The sequence below is a fragment of the Sceloporus undulatus genome, chromosome 2 (genome assembly GCF_019175285.1).
Source record: "Sceloporus undulatus isolate JIND9_A2432 ecotype Alabama chromosome 2, SceUnd_v1.1, whole genome shotgun sequence".
Classification (NCBI taxonomy): domain Eukaryota; kingdom Metazoa; phylum Chordata; class Lepidosauria; order Squamata; family Phrynosomatidae; genus Sceloporus; species Sceloporus undulatus.
The window spans coordinates 13,014,318-13,031,410 of record NC_056523.1 but is presented as its reverse complement, the minus strand read 5'-3'; the positions used below and the strand labels follow the sequence as shown (position 1 = coordinate 13,031,410).

At 43.7% G+C, this 17,093-nt stretch overlaps 1 protein-coding gene across 1 annotated transcript; it reads right to left on the bottom strand.

Moving 5' to 3' along the window:
• Positions 1-592: 592 nt before the first annotated feature.
• Positions 593-9,871, bottom strand: LOC121921841. The gene is made up of 5 exons (XM_042450450.1): positions 9,756-9,871; positions 8,344-8,431; positions 6,602-6,703; positions 5,090-5,176; positions 593-2,916 (listed from the first exon to the last, which is right to left on the bottom strand). The coding sequence occupies exons 2-5, from the start codon at positions 8,420-8,422 to the stop codon at positions 761-763; spliced, it is 2,424 nt and encodes an 807-aa protein (XP_042306384.1). The 5' UTR covers positions 8,423-8,431; positions 9,756-9,871; the 3' UTR covers positions 593-760.
• Positions 9,872-17,093: the final 7,222 nt, after the last annotated feature.

The window sequence follows — 17,093 nt, the reverse complement described above, 5'->3', positions numbered from 1 at the left end:
ACATGTGAAAAAAGGGATCTGGGAGTCCAAGTAGACCACAAGTAGAACATGAGTCAATAGTGCAATGTGGCAGCTAAAAAGGTCAATGCAATTTTAGGCTGCATCAATAAAGGTAGAGTGTCTAGATCAAGAGAAGTAATAGTGCCACTCTATTCTGCTCTGGTTAGGCCCCACCTGGGATATTGTGTCCAGTTCTGGCCACCACAATTTAAAAAGGATGTTGAGAAACTGGAGCATGTCCAAAGGAGGGCGACTAAAATAGTGACGGGTCTGGAAATCATGTCCCATGAGGAATGACTTAGGGAGCTGGGGATGTTTAGCCTGGAGAAGAGAAGATTAAGAGGTGATATGATAGCCCTGTTTAAATATTTGAAGGGATGTCATATTGAGGAGGGAGCAAGCTTGTTTTCTGCTGGTCTAGAGACTAGGACCCGGAGCAATGGATGCAAGCTGCAGGAAAAAAGATTCCACCTCAACATTAGGAGGAACTTCCTGACAGTAAGGGCTGTTCGACAGTGGAACAAACTACCTCGGAGTGTAGTGGTGGAGTCTCCCTCCTTGGAGGTCTTCAAACGGAGGCTGGATGGCCATCTGTCGGGGATGCTTTGATTGTGACTTCCTTCATGGCAGCAGGTTGGACTGGATGGCCCTTGTGGTCTCTTCCAACTCTATGATTCTATACAGATAGATAGATAGAGATAGAGATACATTTTACAAATTCAGTTCTGAAAATCAGTTTTTGGGAAATTGGCCCTCCGCACTATTTGTACAAGAAATCATCCTGGTGTTCTGCCTGCCTTGCAAACAGTTCAATTGTTTTGTTATTGAAGTCTGGGATGCTTTTAATCATCTCTTTCTCAATGAACAGGGTGGCCAAAGCACTGAGCCTGTCCTTGGATGTGGTGTTTCGTAGGAGAGCCTTTACCCGCTTCAGAGCTGAAGGTGTCTCTTCTTCCTCTGCAACCAATTTTGGAGTGGTGATCACAATTCTCAGCAATGCCAGCGTTTGCTCTAAAGGGGTATCCACAAGTACACACATAAGTGCTGAAACACTTGTGCAACTGTAGAGTTCTTTCATCTTGTACAAGACACAAAGCTCTGTTTTCAGTCTCTCTTTCTCCAGCATTGGGTAGGCCTTTACAGTTTGATCCAATGCCTCTTGTGGAAATGTCCGGTTATGTGCCCGAAACAAAGTCCCCTGGACTAGTGTTGCACTCACTAAGTGACTGGTGAATGCAAAACGTTCTTTGGCATGTGCAATGATAATATTGCAGGCTTCTGATGCTATATGGTCCAGAATCACCTTTGTTTTGCCTCTGGCCAGCATGGATTCTGGCGGGACCTCACAGTACAAGCTTCCAATGGAATCTCTGACAGAACTGATGGCACTTACAAAGTCTGAGGCGGCTTTCCTGACTGCTATGGAGTTCATTGCTGTACCCCAGAGCTGCCTGTGGAAAGCATCCACTTGAGGCATTATTCTGTGAAACAGGGACAATAAGTATAGGAATTCACCATCTTTTTCCAGCAACTGAATAAACTGGCTGGCCATCTGGACTGACAGGTCATCACAAGTTCTTTTGATTTCTTGAAAACATTCAATCAATTTCAGTCTCTTCTCAAACACATAGTTCACTGTTTGGACATTAAGGTTCCAGTTTGTCTGAGATGATCTGGGAAGATGTCTTCCTAGAACTGCCTCCAAAACTTCCTTCCTTTTTGTGTTGCAGGCAAAGAACTCTTGTATCCTAGAAAGATTTGCAAAGAACCCTCTCACTTCCTGAATCTGGGATGTGACTTGCTGCATCACCATGTTTAGCTGATGGGCACAGGAGTGAACATATTTGGCATTAGGAAATATGTCCTGAATTCTGTTCTGTACCCCTGTGTTGTCATCATGTGTCATACTTAGCCCATCGTAGCTTTGTGCAATAAGTTTCTGCTTGTCAGCTGCCTCTGGAAACACATCCTCCAGCTGCTGAAGCAAAAAAGTAGCAATTGTTTCACCCCGATGGTCTTCCAGCTCTGCCACTGCATAAAAGCATTCTACCAGTGAGCAGTGCTCATCAATGTATCGGAAAGTCACTACAGTCTGGGGGTGGCTGGACACACTTACATGGTCAACTTCAACAGCCACAAAATGGGCACTTTTGACCTGCTGTTTGATGAAATCCTTTACCACCCTCGACATACAATCAAGTATTTCATTCTGAACCATCTTTGACAGATCTCTCAACACAGGGGAACTCTGCATGTGAAGTTCCATGGCCAAGTCAATGGGTGCCACAGGGTTCAACTGGCCACTGAACATGTTCAGGTTTACCGAATCCTCCATCTCATCCAGATCCGAAAGCCCCAGTTCAAAAGCATCACAGAATGGTATACTATCAATGATGTTTGATATACTTTCAATGATGACCCAAAGCCTGTATCTGTTTTTTTCCACTTCTTGGTTGTGCTTTTTGATAGATGCAAGGTCCTCTTCACCCAACTGAATTACACTGTTTTTACTTAATGCTGCTAGCTTCATGCAATTGTCCATGTGGCTCTTGGATTCTTCGTGCTTCTTGATCTTGTCAGCCAGATGCTTTAAGTCCCTGACTCCAGTCTCTGTCCATGTTGTACCACCCACAGAGAGCAAACAGGGAAAACAGAAGAGGGCATCTTTAGTAGCACTTCCACACAGCCACTCCTTTCTATCGTACCATTTTGTGCTGAACCTCCGGGTGTATTCTTTTCCTCTGTCACAACCAGACTGTTGGAGCATTAGAGGAGGCCTCTCCGGTCCCATCTCTATGACTTGTAACTGGTCAGCTAAAGATAATCTCCAGAAAGGATTTTTCTGAAGAGCTTCCACAGAATTCATCTTGAAACCTCCTTGTGGTGTGTGAAGCAAAGAGGAAGTGAGAGTTTGCCCTGCAGATAAAGAAATGAGAAAACCCAAATAGTAACAGTAAATATATGCTTCAAGCATGAATCCTCAAGTAAGTAAGGCCCCACCAGCTATGCACAAGAGGAAAGACTCAGCAGGCTTGCAAAAGTACAAAAAGGAAAAAAAAAAGCTTGGGAAAATACTGTAAGGGAGCAACCCCAATGCAGACTAACTGTTTTGGGATAGAAAATGGAAAACTAGAGCTGGCATCCTGTTAGCAACATATGCAGGCAGTCCAACTTATACCTGCCTGCGTCTTTTCAGAATTCTTTACTTCACTTGCACGATGACCAAACCCCTGTGAAAACCATCCCTTGTCATGTTACCTCCCCATTTCTACAGCCATGCAGCAGCTGTTGAAGAGTGGCAGACAGTGTGAACTATCTGGCTATGTGATATAGACAGACACAGAACTATAAAGGCATCCTCAGGTGGGAAGTGTCTGAAAAATGTCACTGTTGCTGCATGTCTGGCTATGATCACAGAGCCAACTGCTTCTCAGCCATCCCTTGCTCTTCAACAGCAGCAACAAGGCTGTGGAGGAGGGCACTAGAGGAGGAAGGTGATTCCTGCAGGAGGGGAGAGATATAACAGTTCTGCAGGGTGGAACTTTATACCACTTCTCCTGAAGCAGGATATTGGCCTACTAGATGGAAAGGGAATGGAATGGAATGGTCTAGCCTGGAAAAGGCTACCACTAATAGATTGGACAGTAACAGAAGCAGACTACTATGCAGTATTTTGCTATAGAGTCCACATCAAAAATTAAACTGAAATGAGAAGAAAAAGCAGCTAAAATACAGCTGCTGAATTATTCTGAATATTTTTTTACAGCTGTTTTTTTATACCACAGGACATTAGCAGTGTTCAGTAGGGGAATCTTGTCTTCTACTGAGCCAGAACCTCTAGTCTAGTCTAGTAGTCTGACTGGCACTGGCTATCTGAGTTCTTGGGGGCCTTTTCCAGTTAATTACAGAGCTGAGATTTTCATCTTGGGCTTTCTTCATGCAAAATATGTGCCCTGACACAACTAGAGGTCTCTTTCATATTGTTGTTGTTAACTGCATTCGAGTCAACTTTGATTCAAGTCAACTCTGATTCATGGCAACACATGGATGAGACACCTTCAAGACCTTCTGTCCTCAACTGTTCTGCTCAGTTCCTTCAGGCTCATGACCATATCCTCCTTGATTGAGTTTATGAATCTGGTGTATGGTCTTCCACTTTTTCTCCTATACTCTAACTTTCCAAGCATTGTCATCTTTTCTAATGCCAAAATATGACAGCCTCAATTTAGGAACAATTATTCTTAAGCCAAAAATACTGTAGATTGATAACAGACATTCCTCTTCCTGTTCTGTAAAACTAGGACTCAGGATTCTCTAGTGCAACTAATGGACAACAGATTCAAAACAGAAAGGGATTTTGGAAATTGCTGTTATACATTCATTTATTTTTTCCATAGCAGCTGGAGGATATCCTTGGATGTGTTGCTCCAAAGATGTCCTCCTCTATTGTTGGAAAGAGAAAAGACTCCTTCACGCAGCACATCATTAATTTCTGGAATTCATAGTAACAAGTGGCTAGCAGCTTGCTCAGATAGTTGGAGAAATGCACAAAAGAGTTGTTGCCATCTTTGATAAGATTATATATATAGTCAGCCTTCTGTATCCACAGATTCAACTGTCTATGGTTTGAAGATATAAATATTTAAAAACAAAACAAAATCCTTGATTTTGCCATTTTATATAAGGCACACCATTTCTCTATGCCACTGTATTTAATGGGATCTGAGCGTCCAACGATTTTGGTATCCATGGGAGGGTCTTGCAACCAAACTCCAGCAGATACCAAGGGCCCAGAGAATGAGCTAGTCTTCTCTAACCCAGAATCCTTCAAATGTATTTAACTTCAACATGTGGTTAATGCTGACTGAGGACAATGGGAGTTGCAATTTTGGAATGTACAAGACTAGAGAAGGTTGATGTAAGCCCTACCTAAATATGCACACAGTCACATGTGTGCAGATGTGTGTCTATGTGTATGCTATGTGATAGATACACAGACACATAATTATATACATGGACTCCAATTTAACATGGACTGTAAGAACTGTGAATTCAGAATTAATTAATTTTTCCGTGCACCCTTTCTCACCAGGGCAGGAAGCTCCAACTGTCTTGATCTCCTGTGCAGGGACCTCGGGTTCACCTTCTTCCATCTTCACTGTCACATAAGGAAACCCTATTAAGAAAGAAGACAGTAATAACTTATTGTTAGTTTCAGTGATAATTCCAGTATTTTGGTCACAAAATATAATAGCAGCTTGCAAAGGAGAGGGCTTCCACATCACTTCAACAGAGCTGTGGTGAGAAGCCTCATTTTCTTCATGACTTTTTCCTGTGACATAGCTATACCTCTCTCTCACTCACTCACCACAGTTTGGTATGACTAGAATGAGTCATACAATTTTGCCTTAACTTAGCAGCTCTTTTCTCATATCCCTTCCTTCCCCTCCCATGCTCCTCTTATTTCCACTTTCATGGAACTTATAGTATTTATCAGTATTTAACTAGAGGCTGGTGTTTGCATTTTGTTTGATTCTGGTATATAATTATTATATTATTGTTATTATATTCATTTGTAGGGGGTACCTACTGCGCAATTTGGGAATCACTGCCCTAGCCCATTCTTTAAAAACATTGTTTTGAAAGCCAAAAGAAGGACAACAAGCAGGGGCCTGTTCTGGCATTCCTGGGAAGGGAGTTCTAAAGTCTGGGGCAACTACCAAGATCTCTCCCTCTTGTCTCCATCAATTGTGCTTGTAATGGTGGTGGGACTAAGAAAAAGGCCTGTCCTCATGATCTCAGGGTCCAGGCAGGCTCATACAGGTAGATACAGTCTGCCAGATAGCCTAGATCTGAGCCATACATAACTAAGGTCTTCTGACGACAAAACTTTCTTCTGACTAGAAAACGTTCATAATGTGAAATTCTTTTTATTTATTTTTTACTCTTTTACGCCACTTAACTGGATTTTATCAGCACAAACATATACAGAGCTAGTCAGGTGATTCCTATTAAGATCACCAACATCACAGCATGTATAGTTTGAGACAGAACAGTGAGTAGTTTGTACAGTTTCAGACAGAACAGTGAGTAGTTGTATCTTTTAGTTAGAATCGTCTAACTAAAAGATTGTATGTACAGCGCTGTGTAAATTTACAGCGCTTCATAAATAAAGGTTAATAATAATAATAATAATAATAATACTGTTCTTTATGTTAATTATCATGTTCCATCATGTTCCTGAAAGCCGCCTTAAGATTATTATAAAAATACATATGTTACACAGCTAACAAAATAAACTAAGCAGGCCCTCCCAACTAGAACTATGAAAAAGTTTCTGGACCCATACAACATATACTGCTAACCATGCAAATGTATCAACAGACATTTCAATCCATTAAACTGACTATAAAACATGTATGATGAACTGAGTTCCAGTGCATAGAAGGAAGTGCCATGATGGATCTGTTACTTTTCCGAGGAGCTACAAAACTCAATTGTTTTTACTCCACAGCTTTAACCAACAAAAATTTAACAAACTATCCATCTGAAATACAGTATTGGGAAACTGTGAATAAAAGTCTGGAAAAAACTCCTTTACCTGAATTAGCAGTTGGAGAGGTGTCATTTATCTTAGAAACCTGATGAATCCGTTCACATGGCTCCTCTTCTTTTTTCACCTCTTTCTTCAGGCCAGGGTATCCTGATCAAGAGAAAGGATGTCAGAAGATGATGTCCAGATGGATTTTCCACCTGCAAGTGGCCCATGGTTTATATGTGCTGGCTTGTATGCAAATCTCAATATTTTTTAACTGCTACAAAAAGTCCCCCATAATATTTTGATTAGCAAACTGACTAAATATAGAATAGACAGAATCACCACCAGATGGATCCATAATTGGCTGGAAAACCTTGCTCAAAATATCATCCTAACTGGTTGCACTTCAGACTGAAAGGAGGTCTTGAAGTGCTTCATGCTTCTGACTCAGGGCCACTACTCAGACATTTTTTATTAGTGACTGTGACACCACTTTAATGGCCATGTCTCTTATCCTACAGAATCCCGGGACTTGTACTTTGCTGAGGTACCAGAGCTCTCTCTGACAGACCGGGTTGAATACTTCACCAAATTAAAAATCCCAGGATTCCCAGGGTGGATCCATGACAATTATAAAACTGCTTTATTTCTGCAGTGTGAATACATCTTTAGATGATGGAGTAGAGGGAATCCTTATCAAGTTTGAAAACAATAAAACTGGAAAGAGTGACTAATACACTGGAAGATAGGAACAGAATTCAAAAAGAACTTGATAAACTGGAACATTGGGCAGAAATTATTAAAAAGAAATTCAACAGAGACAAATGCAAAGTGCTACATTTAGACCACAAAAACCAAATGCCTAGGTATAGCATGGAGGATAGATGGCTCAGAGGTACTACTTGCACAAAAGACTTTGGTACTGTATTATTGCTGATCATAAACTGAATATGAATGAACAGTATGATTTTGCAGCATAGAAGGCAAATGCTATTTTAGTCTGCTTTGATAGAAAAATAATTTCCAGGTCAAAGGAAATAATAACCTCAATGCACAGCTGTCCTGATCTCTCTTAAGTGGCAAGAAAAAGCTCTGTTGCCATACTTTTTGAACTTTCTGGAATTAATATATGTAAATTGTTGCTGTTTATATTTTATTTTGATCAACTGCTAATATTTTAAAGATTTCACTGGTAATTTTTCTGGGATGTTATGGCTTTCCCCCAATTGAGCTTGCTAGCAGCCTTATGAGTTTATTTTAATGTGAAATAGAAATGGCACCATTTAAACAGGGGACATCGCCTATCCACTGCTACCAATCCTCCCCTGCAATCCAGTCAGATAATTTTTTTTCTAAATTGCACTCTCAATATAATGATGAAGAACACTACACACTCTTGCACCTTAGAACTTACCTCCAAATTGTCTACAATGTATAGATGGTTCTATGACAGACTTGCAGCTCCTTCCTCTACTCTACAAAGATTCTTGTAGAAATAGAAAATTTCCAAATTTTTCCTTTAGCCTTCTTGCTATTGTCAGGAGCCAAGAAAACCCCTTAGGGTTGCCGTAAGTCAGAAATGAATAGAAGGCATACAACTCTACACAGACTCTAAACATCCCAATGAGAACTATACACAGTCAGCAAGCATGGGATACCTATTTGTGGTGAGTGGGAAATGGAAACCATGGATAAGTGGGGGAAGGGGCTGAATCAACAAGAAAAAATTCCAGACTGCAACATTTTGTTGCAGGCCCCTAATAGTTTATCTGTAATCACAACTGTTCTATGCATTCATCCTGCACCTGAGTGGCCTCCTGGAGAATTCTGGACTTTCTGCAGACTCTGAAGATTTAAGAGCTGTTGCTTCTTTTGTTCCATCATACTAGGAACCTGGGAGAGAAATGCATAAGAAAAAGCAGTCAGAAGAGAAATTTTGACCTTTGGGGCTGCAGGAAAGAACACAGGCGGCTTCTTTCCACCACCACCCTCTCACAATTTTTTTATTTTATTTTACTTTTATTTTTTTGGCTCTTAAGCAGTTTGTCATGAACTCTCTTTCCTTCAGGAAAAAATGATGTTGTCTTTGTCAATTAGAAAGCCCAACTTCAAGACAATATATGCAAACCTATAAATCGCAGATCTGAAGTACAGTGCATACCAATTAGGAATCATTCCATAACAAATGTCAAAACAGTGGAATCTATGCCTTTTATACCCAGCTTCCATTGGTACATTTGAACAATATACAGTACAGAAGTTTTCCCCCAAAATGACAAAACATAGCCCTAAATAAATTAAAAGTGACGCTGCCCCATGTGCCATTTTATTTTTTATTTTTTGGTAATATTTCTTTAAGATCTCCCATTTTCTAATTTCTGTTCTGGCCATGCTCAGAAGTAAGCCAAGCCAACCTTGCCAAGTAAGCCAAGCCTGCCTTGCCAACAGCGGCTAACATAGAATGCCTACTGATATTCTGACTCTATTTCCAGGGGGAACTCCACTGATATCCATGGTGTCAAAAATAGTTCTGTGGCACCTTGTAAACTTAACAGGTTTATTATGGTATGTGTTCCCATGGGTCATTGTAGAACCCTAGAGTTGGAAGAGACCACAAGAGCCATATACTGTACATATACACATATACGCATATATGTATACCTTTATATATCTCACATATATACTTATATATATAAATACACACACACATATATTGCATACACATGTATAGATATATGTATAGATATATACATCTATATACCTGTATAGATACTGGTGTATATACACACACACACACACACATATATATATACATTTACAGATACAAAGCAATATACAGTATATACATACACACATATACTGTATATACATTTATAGATATATGTGTGTGTGTGTGTGTGTATATATATATATATACACACACACACTCACATTTTATATATACAATATAATAATACATGTTTTTATTTTGAATAAAAGGATCCCTGCCATTCCTGCCCCTCTTCCTTCTCCAAGAAGGTCCCAGGGTTTTTTAGGGTGGCGCTGACCCCCCTCCTCCTCCTTTTCCTCCCCCGAGACACGTGTACTCCGTTCCTCACGTTACTTTCTCCCCTTCCCTGGCTCCAGTGCTCCAGATCCTGCAAGAAAAGAGAACAAAGGGGGAAACCAAAACTGGGGTGAAGCACAGAAAGTGGTCTGAGGAGGAGGGGGCTCTTGCCTTGCCTCTCCTCCTCTGAAACCCAGGGACTGTTGTTGGTTTTCTTTTCCTTCTCCAACCGGTACAGGGACTATTACTGCTACTGGGCTTCCCCTGGGTTACACCAGGGTGGATGTTTTCGGCCCTTGATTAGTTTGGGCTGGTCCAGTTCCGCGCCTGCGCAGATGGGATTTTCTTTTGGGGGGGACTTTTCATTGACATCATCATCAGTTCAAAACACACTGTAGAAATAATCCTCTTTGAGAGCGCTTTAACTGCCCTGGCTCGATGCTAGGGAATGCTGGGAACTGTAGTTTTTGTGAGACATTTAGCCTTCTCTGTCAGAGAGTTCTAGTGCCAACAATAAACTACCGTTCCCAGCATTCCCTAGTACTGCGCCTCAAACTGGATTATATCTTTAACTGCCCTGGCTCAGTGTTAGGGAATCATGGGAACTGTAGTTTATTGAGGCACCAGAGCTCTCTTGACAGAGAAGGCTCAACGTCTCACAAAAATTACAGTTCCCAGGATTCCCTAACATTGAGCCAAGGCACTTAAAGCGCCCTCAAACTGGATTATTTCTGCAGTGTTGTCGCGGCAGAGAGAGACGCAGAGACAGGAATGGGGGTGCAAAGCTTCTTTTTGCTGGCCAGGTCTCGGCCAGCCCTCTTTAGTCACATCAGGGTTACATTAGGCTTACATTATCTCATAGTACATCAGAAGGCAATTTGCGGAGTCAGGGACCAATGTGTATTCAGGAAAATCCTAATTAGCAGAGGGAGCAGGATGTGTGCACTGTCTCAGCCAAATCAACATGGGCTTATCCAATTATGGATAAAGCATTGTCAACCAGAAGGTGAGTCATGATCTCGTGGTTTGCCAGCGAGGCCATCACATCCTATTCTCGGTAGACATTGCTATCCTGGGAGGGGGTGCACCCCCTGGGCTTTCCAGGGGATGCCACACAGTGTGCGTTTTGGACCATAGGTAGATGTTTTATTTCAAGTATTTCTATGCCAACCCACCATTCTCTGACACTGTACACATAGATATATAGAATACACAGTGGGCCCTCCACATTTGCACAACATTGCCATGAAAATGGGGAAAACATCATTTTTTTAACCTGAGAGAATACCTCTCTAGAAATCTCTAGGTCCTCTGGTGCAACTCTATGGTAAACATCAGCCGGACGTTGACCATAGAATTATGATGGAGGCCCTACAAATGCCTAGAGAGGTGTTCTTTCTATGAATCTCTAGGTCCTCCAGTGCAACTCTATGGTAAACATCCCGACTCCTTGACACACACACACACATACACACTCTCTCTCTCTGTCCCTCTCTATAATACATAATTATATAAACTCCCTGACATAGATACACACACAAAATATGTGGGCGTCAGTTTTCAAGCAGAACCATCAGTAGATGTATCCAGCACCTCTGGTAACAAGGTTATTCTGGATCAATTCGAGTTTGTGAGTACCGAGGACGTAGACAAGCTCCTTGGAGGTTTGAGAAAGACAACTTGCCCCCTTGACCCTTGCCCATCTTGCAGGGAGGAGATGTTATAAAATTCGCTCTCCATTTAATTCTAAATACATCTCTTCGGGAAGGCTCTGTTCCACCATCACTGAAACAGGCTGTGGTAAAGCCTCTATTGAAGAAACCTTCCCTTGATCCCCTATCTATGAGTAACTATAGACCGGTCTCCCTTGTACCATTTTTGGGCAAGGTGATTGAGAGGGCAGTTGCTTCTCAACTCCAGGCAGTCTTGGATGAAACCAATTATCTTGACCCATTTCAAACTGGCTTCAGAGCGGGTCACGGAGTTGAGACTGCCATGGTCGCCTTAGTCGATGATCTCCATCTGGCCACTGACAGAGGAGATACTACTCTGCTGGTGCTCTTGGACATCTCAGTGGCCTTCGATACCATTGACCATGGTATCCTTCTGGAACGCCTGGGAGAATTAGGTATCGGGGGCACTGCGCTCCAGTGGTTCCAATCCTATCTCTCGGGTAGGTTCCAGATGGTGAGGCTGGGGGACTGTTGCTCTCGTAAAAGAGAGCTTACATCAGGCGTCCCTCAGGGCGCCATTCTGTCCCCCATGCTGTTTAATATTTACATGAAGCCGCTGTGAGAGATCATCCGGAATCATTTTGCTCGGTGTTATCAGTTCACTGATGACACCCAGATCTATCTCTCCATGTCTCTGACTGAAACAGTGACTAAGGATGGCATCTCTCCTCTGGACGCCTGCCTGGGGGCAGTAATGGGCTGGATGAAGAAAAACAAACTCAGATTGAATCCAGAGAAAACAGAGGTACTCTTGATAGGTTCCCCTAGCCCGGGCAGGGAAATTTGTCATCCTGTCCTTGATGGGATTAAACTTCCCCTGAAGGATAAAGTACGTAGTTTGGGAGTATTCCTGGGTCCATCCCTACATTTATCATCTCAAATAGATGCAATGGCCAGGAGTGCCTGGTATCAGCTCCGGCTGATTTGCCAACTACGTCCCTGTCTGGACCTGAGGGACCTAGAAAAGGTAGTATATGCGCTGGTAACCTCTCGTTTGGATTTCTGCAATGCGCTCTACATGGGGCTACCTTTGTATCAGGTTCGGAAACTGCAGCTGATTCAAAATGCTGCAGCCAGGTTAATTACGGGGACACCGAGGTCCGACCATATAACACCTGTTTTAAAATCTTTACACTGGCTGCCTATACGTTTCCGGTCCCAATACAAAGTGTTGGTTATTACCTTTAAAGCCCTAAATGGCTTGGGCCCGGGTTACTTGAGGGAACGCCTCTCCCTACATAATCCTCCCCGCACGCTCAGAATTATAGGAAAATGTTTACTCGACCACCCTAAGGTGAGATTGGTAACAACACAGCAACGGGCATTTTCAGCTGTAGCGCCCTCCTTGTGGAATGCCCTCCCTGAAGATATCCGCCACAGTGGAACGGTGGAAGCCTTCAAGAAGGCTTTAAAGACTCTTTCAACAAGCCTACCCTCCCAATTCCATCTAAGATTCTACCTCCCCTATTGTTTCTGCAGTTTGGTTTTAATAGATTGCGATGTTTTTAACAGTTTTTTATCCGATGCTTTTACTGTCGTTTGAATTTAATTCTATTTTAATATGTATTTTATGATGTAGACTCTTTTTTACTGTTTTTACTGTTTGATTAACGACATGTACACCGCTTTGATAGTTGGAAAAGCGGTTTATAAATAAACATTTATTATTATTATTATTATTATTATTATTATTATTATTATTATTAAATATATATATATACGAAGGGATATATATGTCTGTCCCTGGCTTCCACTCCACCAAATAGCAATAGTAAGTACATTTCTATACCAGTGATCAGTGCACTTAAGCACTCTCTAAGCGATTTACAATGTGTAAGCTAACTGCCCCGAACAAGCTGGAAACTCGTTTTAGCAACCTCAGAAGGATGCAATGCTGAGTCGACCCAGAGCCCCTGGCTTGTATTGAACTCACAACCTTATGGTTAAATGCCTGTACTGCGGCCACTCAATTCACATCCTTATAGGAGTGTCTGCAATACAGGCATTTAACCACTGTGTCACCAGGGCTTTTCACTAATATACAGTATCTGAGAAAGTAAAGTTTAGTCTATGAAAGCTCATGCTACCAACTTCTTTCTTTTAGTTAGTCTCAAAGGTGCTACAAGATCTCTCTACAGCCAGAAACCCAATCCAGGAAAGAGAACTAGGAGACCAAGGGCAGGGTAAATGGCAGGATTACAGTGCCAACCTGGAAGAAGGGATCTGTCACAAAGACTCTTTAAAGATTAGAGCCAGGAAGGCTAGTCTGGTGAAACCTGGGCATATTATTATTCAATTTTAGAAGTGCTGCAAACTGTAAGGTTTTTGGTAGAAAATATTGACCCAGAGCTGGACCAAACTGGAGAATGTTGAAATTTTGGTGTTGGAACCCTGTTTTGAGATCTATGTTTGAGATCTACCTTTGGGCGTACTGCAGAACTGGGACATTTATTACAAAGTGACTGCAACATTTTTATAAGGTTTTGAAGTGAATCAGACAATGCTATGAATCCCAAAAATTGAGGCATCTGTTTCTTAGTTTGGGGGCAATGTAAAATGCAGGGGATTTTCAGGAAAATGTCTCAAAATCTTTGGCATACATTTGGAGTAAAACGGACAATGTCGGTTTTATGGATGCTTACTACAAAGTCCGAGTTGAAGTACAGTGGGCCCTTGGTATCCGCTGGGGTTTGGTTCTGCGACTGCCTGTCGATACCAAAATCCATAGATGCTCAAGTCTCATTAAATACAATGGGGTAGTATAATGTCCCTCCTATAAAATGGCAAAATCAAAAATGTTGCACATAATCTCAAATATTTAGCACAAGTTTGGAGGGGATCCAATTTTTGGAATTTGGAATTTATAGTTAGCAAATTATTTTTCCCCCAAAGGCTGTAAACCAGAAGTTACCTTTCTATTTACTTCCTGTTTGTAAAGAGCTCTCTCTCAGGCTTAAAGGATGATCATGTAGTCTCTAGGTTTATGCCCCCTATAGGCCCTAAACACCACATGAGGATGGACAATATCACACAGGAGGAATGTCTCCCAATTTCAAAAGAAAAGAAAGTGGGGCCAATTCGGAATTTAACGCAATTACGTGGTTATCAATCCACAGAAGAACACAGATCCCATCCAAAGCCAAAGTAGTGTGAATGCAAAAGAAATTATCATATGAATACGTACCTGTCGTAGTAGTCTAGATTTCGAATTAGCATCCCTGCACATGCGCAGTGAGGGCAGAATCAGATTGTGATCTTTTTACACTTCCGGCAGGGCTTGTTCCCGTGGTTTTTGCCTCGTTTCACATTATTTGTTCATCCATTACCCTTTATTTCACGTTATGTAGGCAATTCACTTTATTTGTGCATTCATTACCCTTTATTTCTCATTATTTAGGAAATTCACCAATTCAAAATCAGTCCAAAGCAACCTTGTGCTTGGTTTGAGCATTGGACTATGACTCTAGAAGGCAGGGATGGAATCCCACTGGGTGACCTGGTGCAAGTCACACTCTCTCAGCCTCCTCAGAAAATGGCAATGGCAAACCTCATCTGAATACTGTAAACCTGCCCCCCCCCAAAAAAAAAACCCAAAAGAAGGAAGAGCTTTGCTGCAGTGAGGTTGGGGGGGGGGCTGGGTCCTCTCTGGTTCTAATCTGGCCCATTGGGAGTCCCATTGAAGGCAATGGTGCTGCCTCCTGGCCATGAGTCGGAGGAGAGGGAAAGGGGAAAGGAAGCTGTGCAGGAACCAGAGTTGGTGACTAAGGCTACATCCACACTGGAGAAATAACTCAGTTTGGCTCCGCTTTAGGGGTCAGTGAGCGAGGCTCCCTCCTTCAAAAGCCGGCTTGCCAGCCCCCTGAAGGCGCCGACTCCAGCCCCCCAAAACACCTGGGAGGAGTGCTCTGCTCTGCTGTTGCTGTGAGGGAAGACTGTCCCTTTACCATCTAGGCGGCGTCCTGAAGGGAGGAGGGGTCAGTGAGAGAGGCTCCCTCCTTCAAAAGTTGGCTTGCCAGCCCCCTGAAGGCGCTGACTCCAGCCCCCAAAAACACATGGGAGGAGTGCTCTGCTCTGCTGTTGCTGTGAGGGAGGACTGGCGGCTCTCCCTGGGTTGTTAGAGGCCGCCCACGGACTGCATTTTGGAGGACTCCTTGTTTGTTTGTAACTCCACGGCGGCTCCGGTGAGCTGAATTCGGGACATCTGGGGGGAAGGCGGAGCGGGGGGCGTGTCAGGGCAGCGGCACGCTGAAAACCCAGCTTGCTGGCCTCCTCCTTTGTCACGCCTCCTTTTTGCCACCGGACCTTTGCCAGGAGCTGCGCTGCTGCCAGGCGGCTCTCCCTGGGTTGTTAGAGGTGCGCAGCTGCGCACCGGCCCGGGGAGGCCGCCCATGGACTGCGCAAGGGCCAGAAGGGGTTTGTGTCCATGCCAGCATTAGAGCAGAGGATGTCTGTAGTGTCTGACCTCTGCTCTTTTAGTTGCTTGGGAAGGGGAGGGGGAGGATATGGACGCGGGGAATGCTTTGGCTGGGGAGGAGGAGGGTAATATCTGCATGAGCGGAGCTCCCATTGAGGTGGTGTGGGGCAAGGGGAGGTATGGCGGTGGGAGAAGGGACTTGCGTTAAAGAGGAAGGCGAGATCGATGCGTCATATCTATCTCCCCTTCCTGTCCCCCTCCTAACCAAAGGGACCTGACGGTCATTCCAACCGTGCCACAAACCCTGTCGCTGCTCCTGTGCAATGCCAGGTCGATCAACAATAAGACCCACATAATCCACGATTTGTTGGAAGACAGTAATTGCGACCTGGCTTGCATTACCGAGACCTGGCTTGGGCCTGAGGGAGATGCTGTGTGGGCGCAGGCCCTCCCTGCCGGGTTTTCGGTGAAGGACCAGCCCAGGTTAGGTTGGGGGGGGGTGTTGCCTTGGTACATAGGAACACCTTGTCTCTCACCAGGAACCACATCCGTCGAACTTCTCTTATCGAGTGTATTTACCTGACCCTGAAGGCTAGGGACAGTCTGGGGATTCTGTTGGTGTACCGGCCACCCCGTGCGCTAACGGACTCCCTTAACGAGCTGACACAGCTGGTTGCGGAGCTGATGCTGGAAACACCCAGGCTGCTAGTCCTGGGTGACTTCAACATCCCCTTCGCGGCCAACTATGTTCCATCCGGTGCGGCTCGGGAATTCATGGATACCATGACGGCCATGGGCCTGTCCCAGCTGATCTCGAGTCCTACGCATTTTGCGGGTAATACACTGGATTTGGCTTTTTGTACGGATGCGGAAAATCCGTGGGCGGAAATAATTAATATTTCCCCCCTGTCATGGACAGATCACTTCCTTGTGGAGGCAAAAATCAAGGCCTCTACCCAGATCCCCACCGGGGGTGGTGGACCTATTAAGATGGTCCACCCTCGAAGGCTGATGGAACCCAAAAGGTTCCAGGAAGCCTTAGAGGGGAACATGGTTGGAAATGATGGCGATTCTGTTGATGCCCTGACTGGTATTTGGAATACCAGTCTCTCTAGGGCTATACACAGTATCGCTCCCAAGCGCCCTCTCAGGCCTGCTTCCAAACGTAAGCCCTGGTACACGGAAGATCTCCGGGCGAGGAAGCGGGTTCTGCGACGGCTAGAGCACCGTTGGCGGAAACACCTACGCTTAGCCGACAAGGCTCTCCTAGACTGCCTTTTGGAGGACTACGGAGAGGCGATACGAGCAGCTAAGAACTCGTTCTATGGTGCTCGTGTCGCGTCCGCGGAGTCGCGTCCAGCA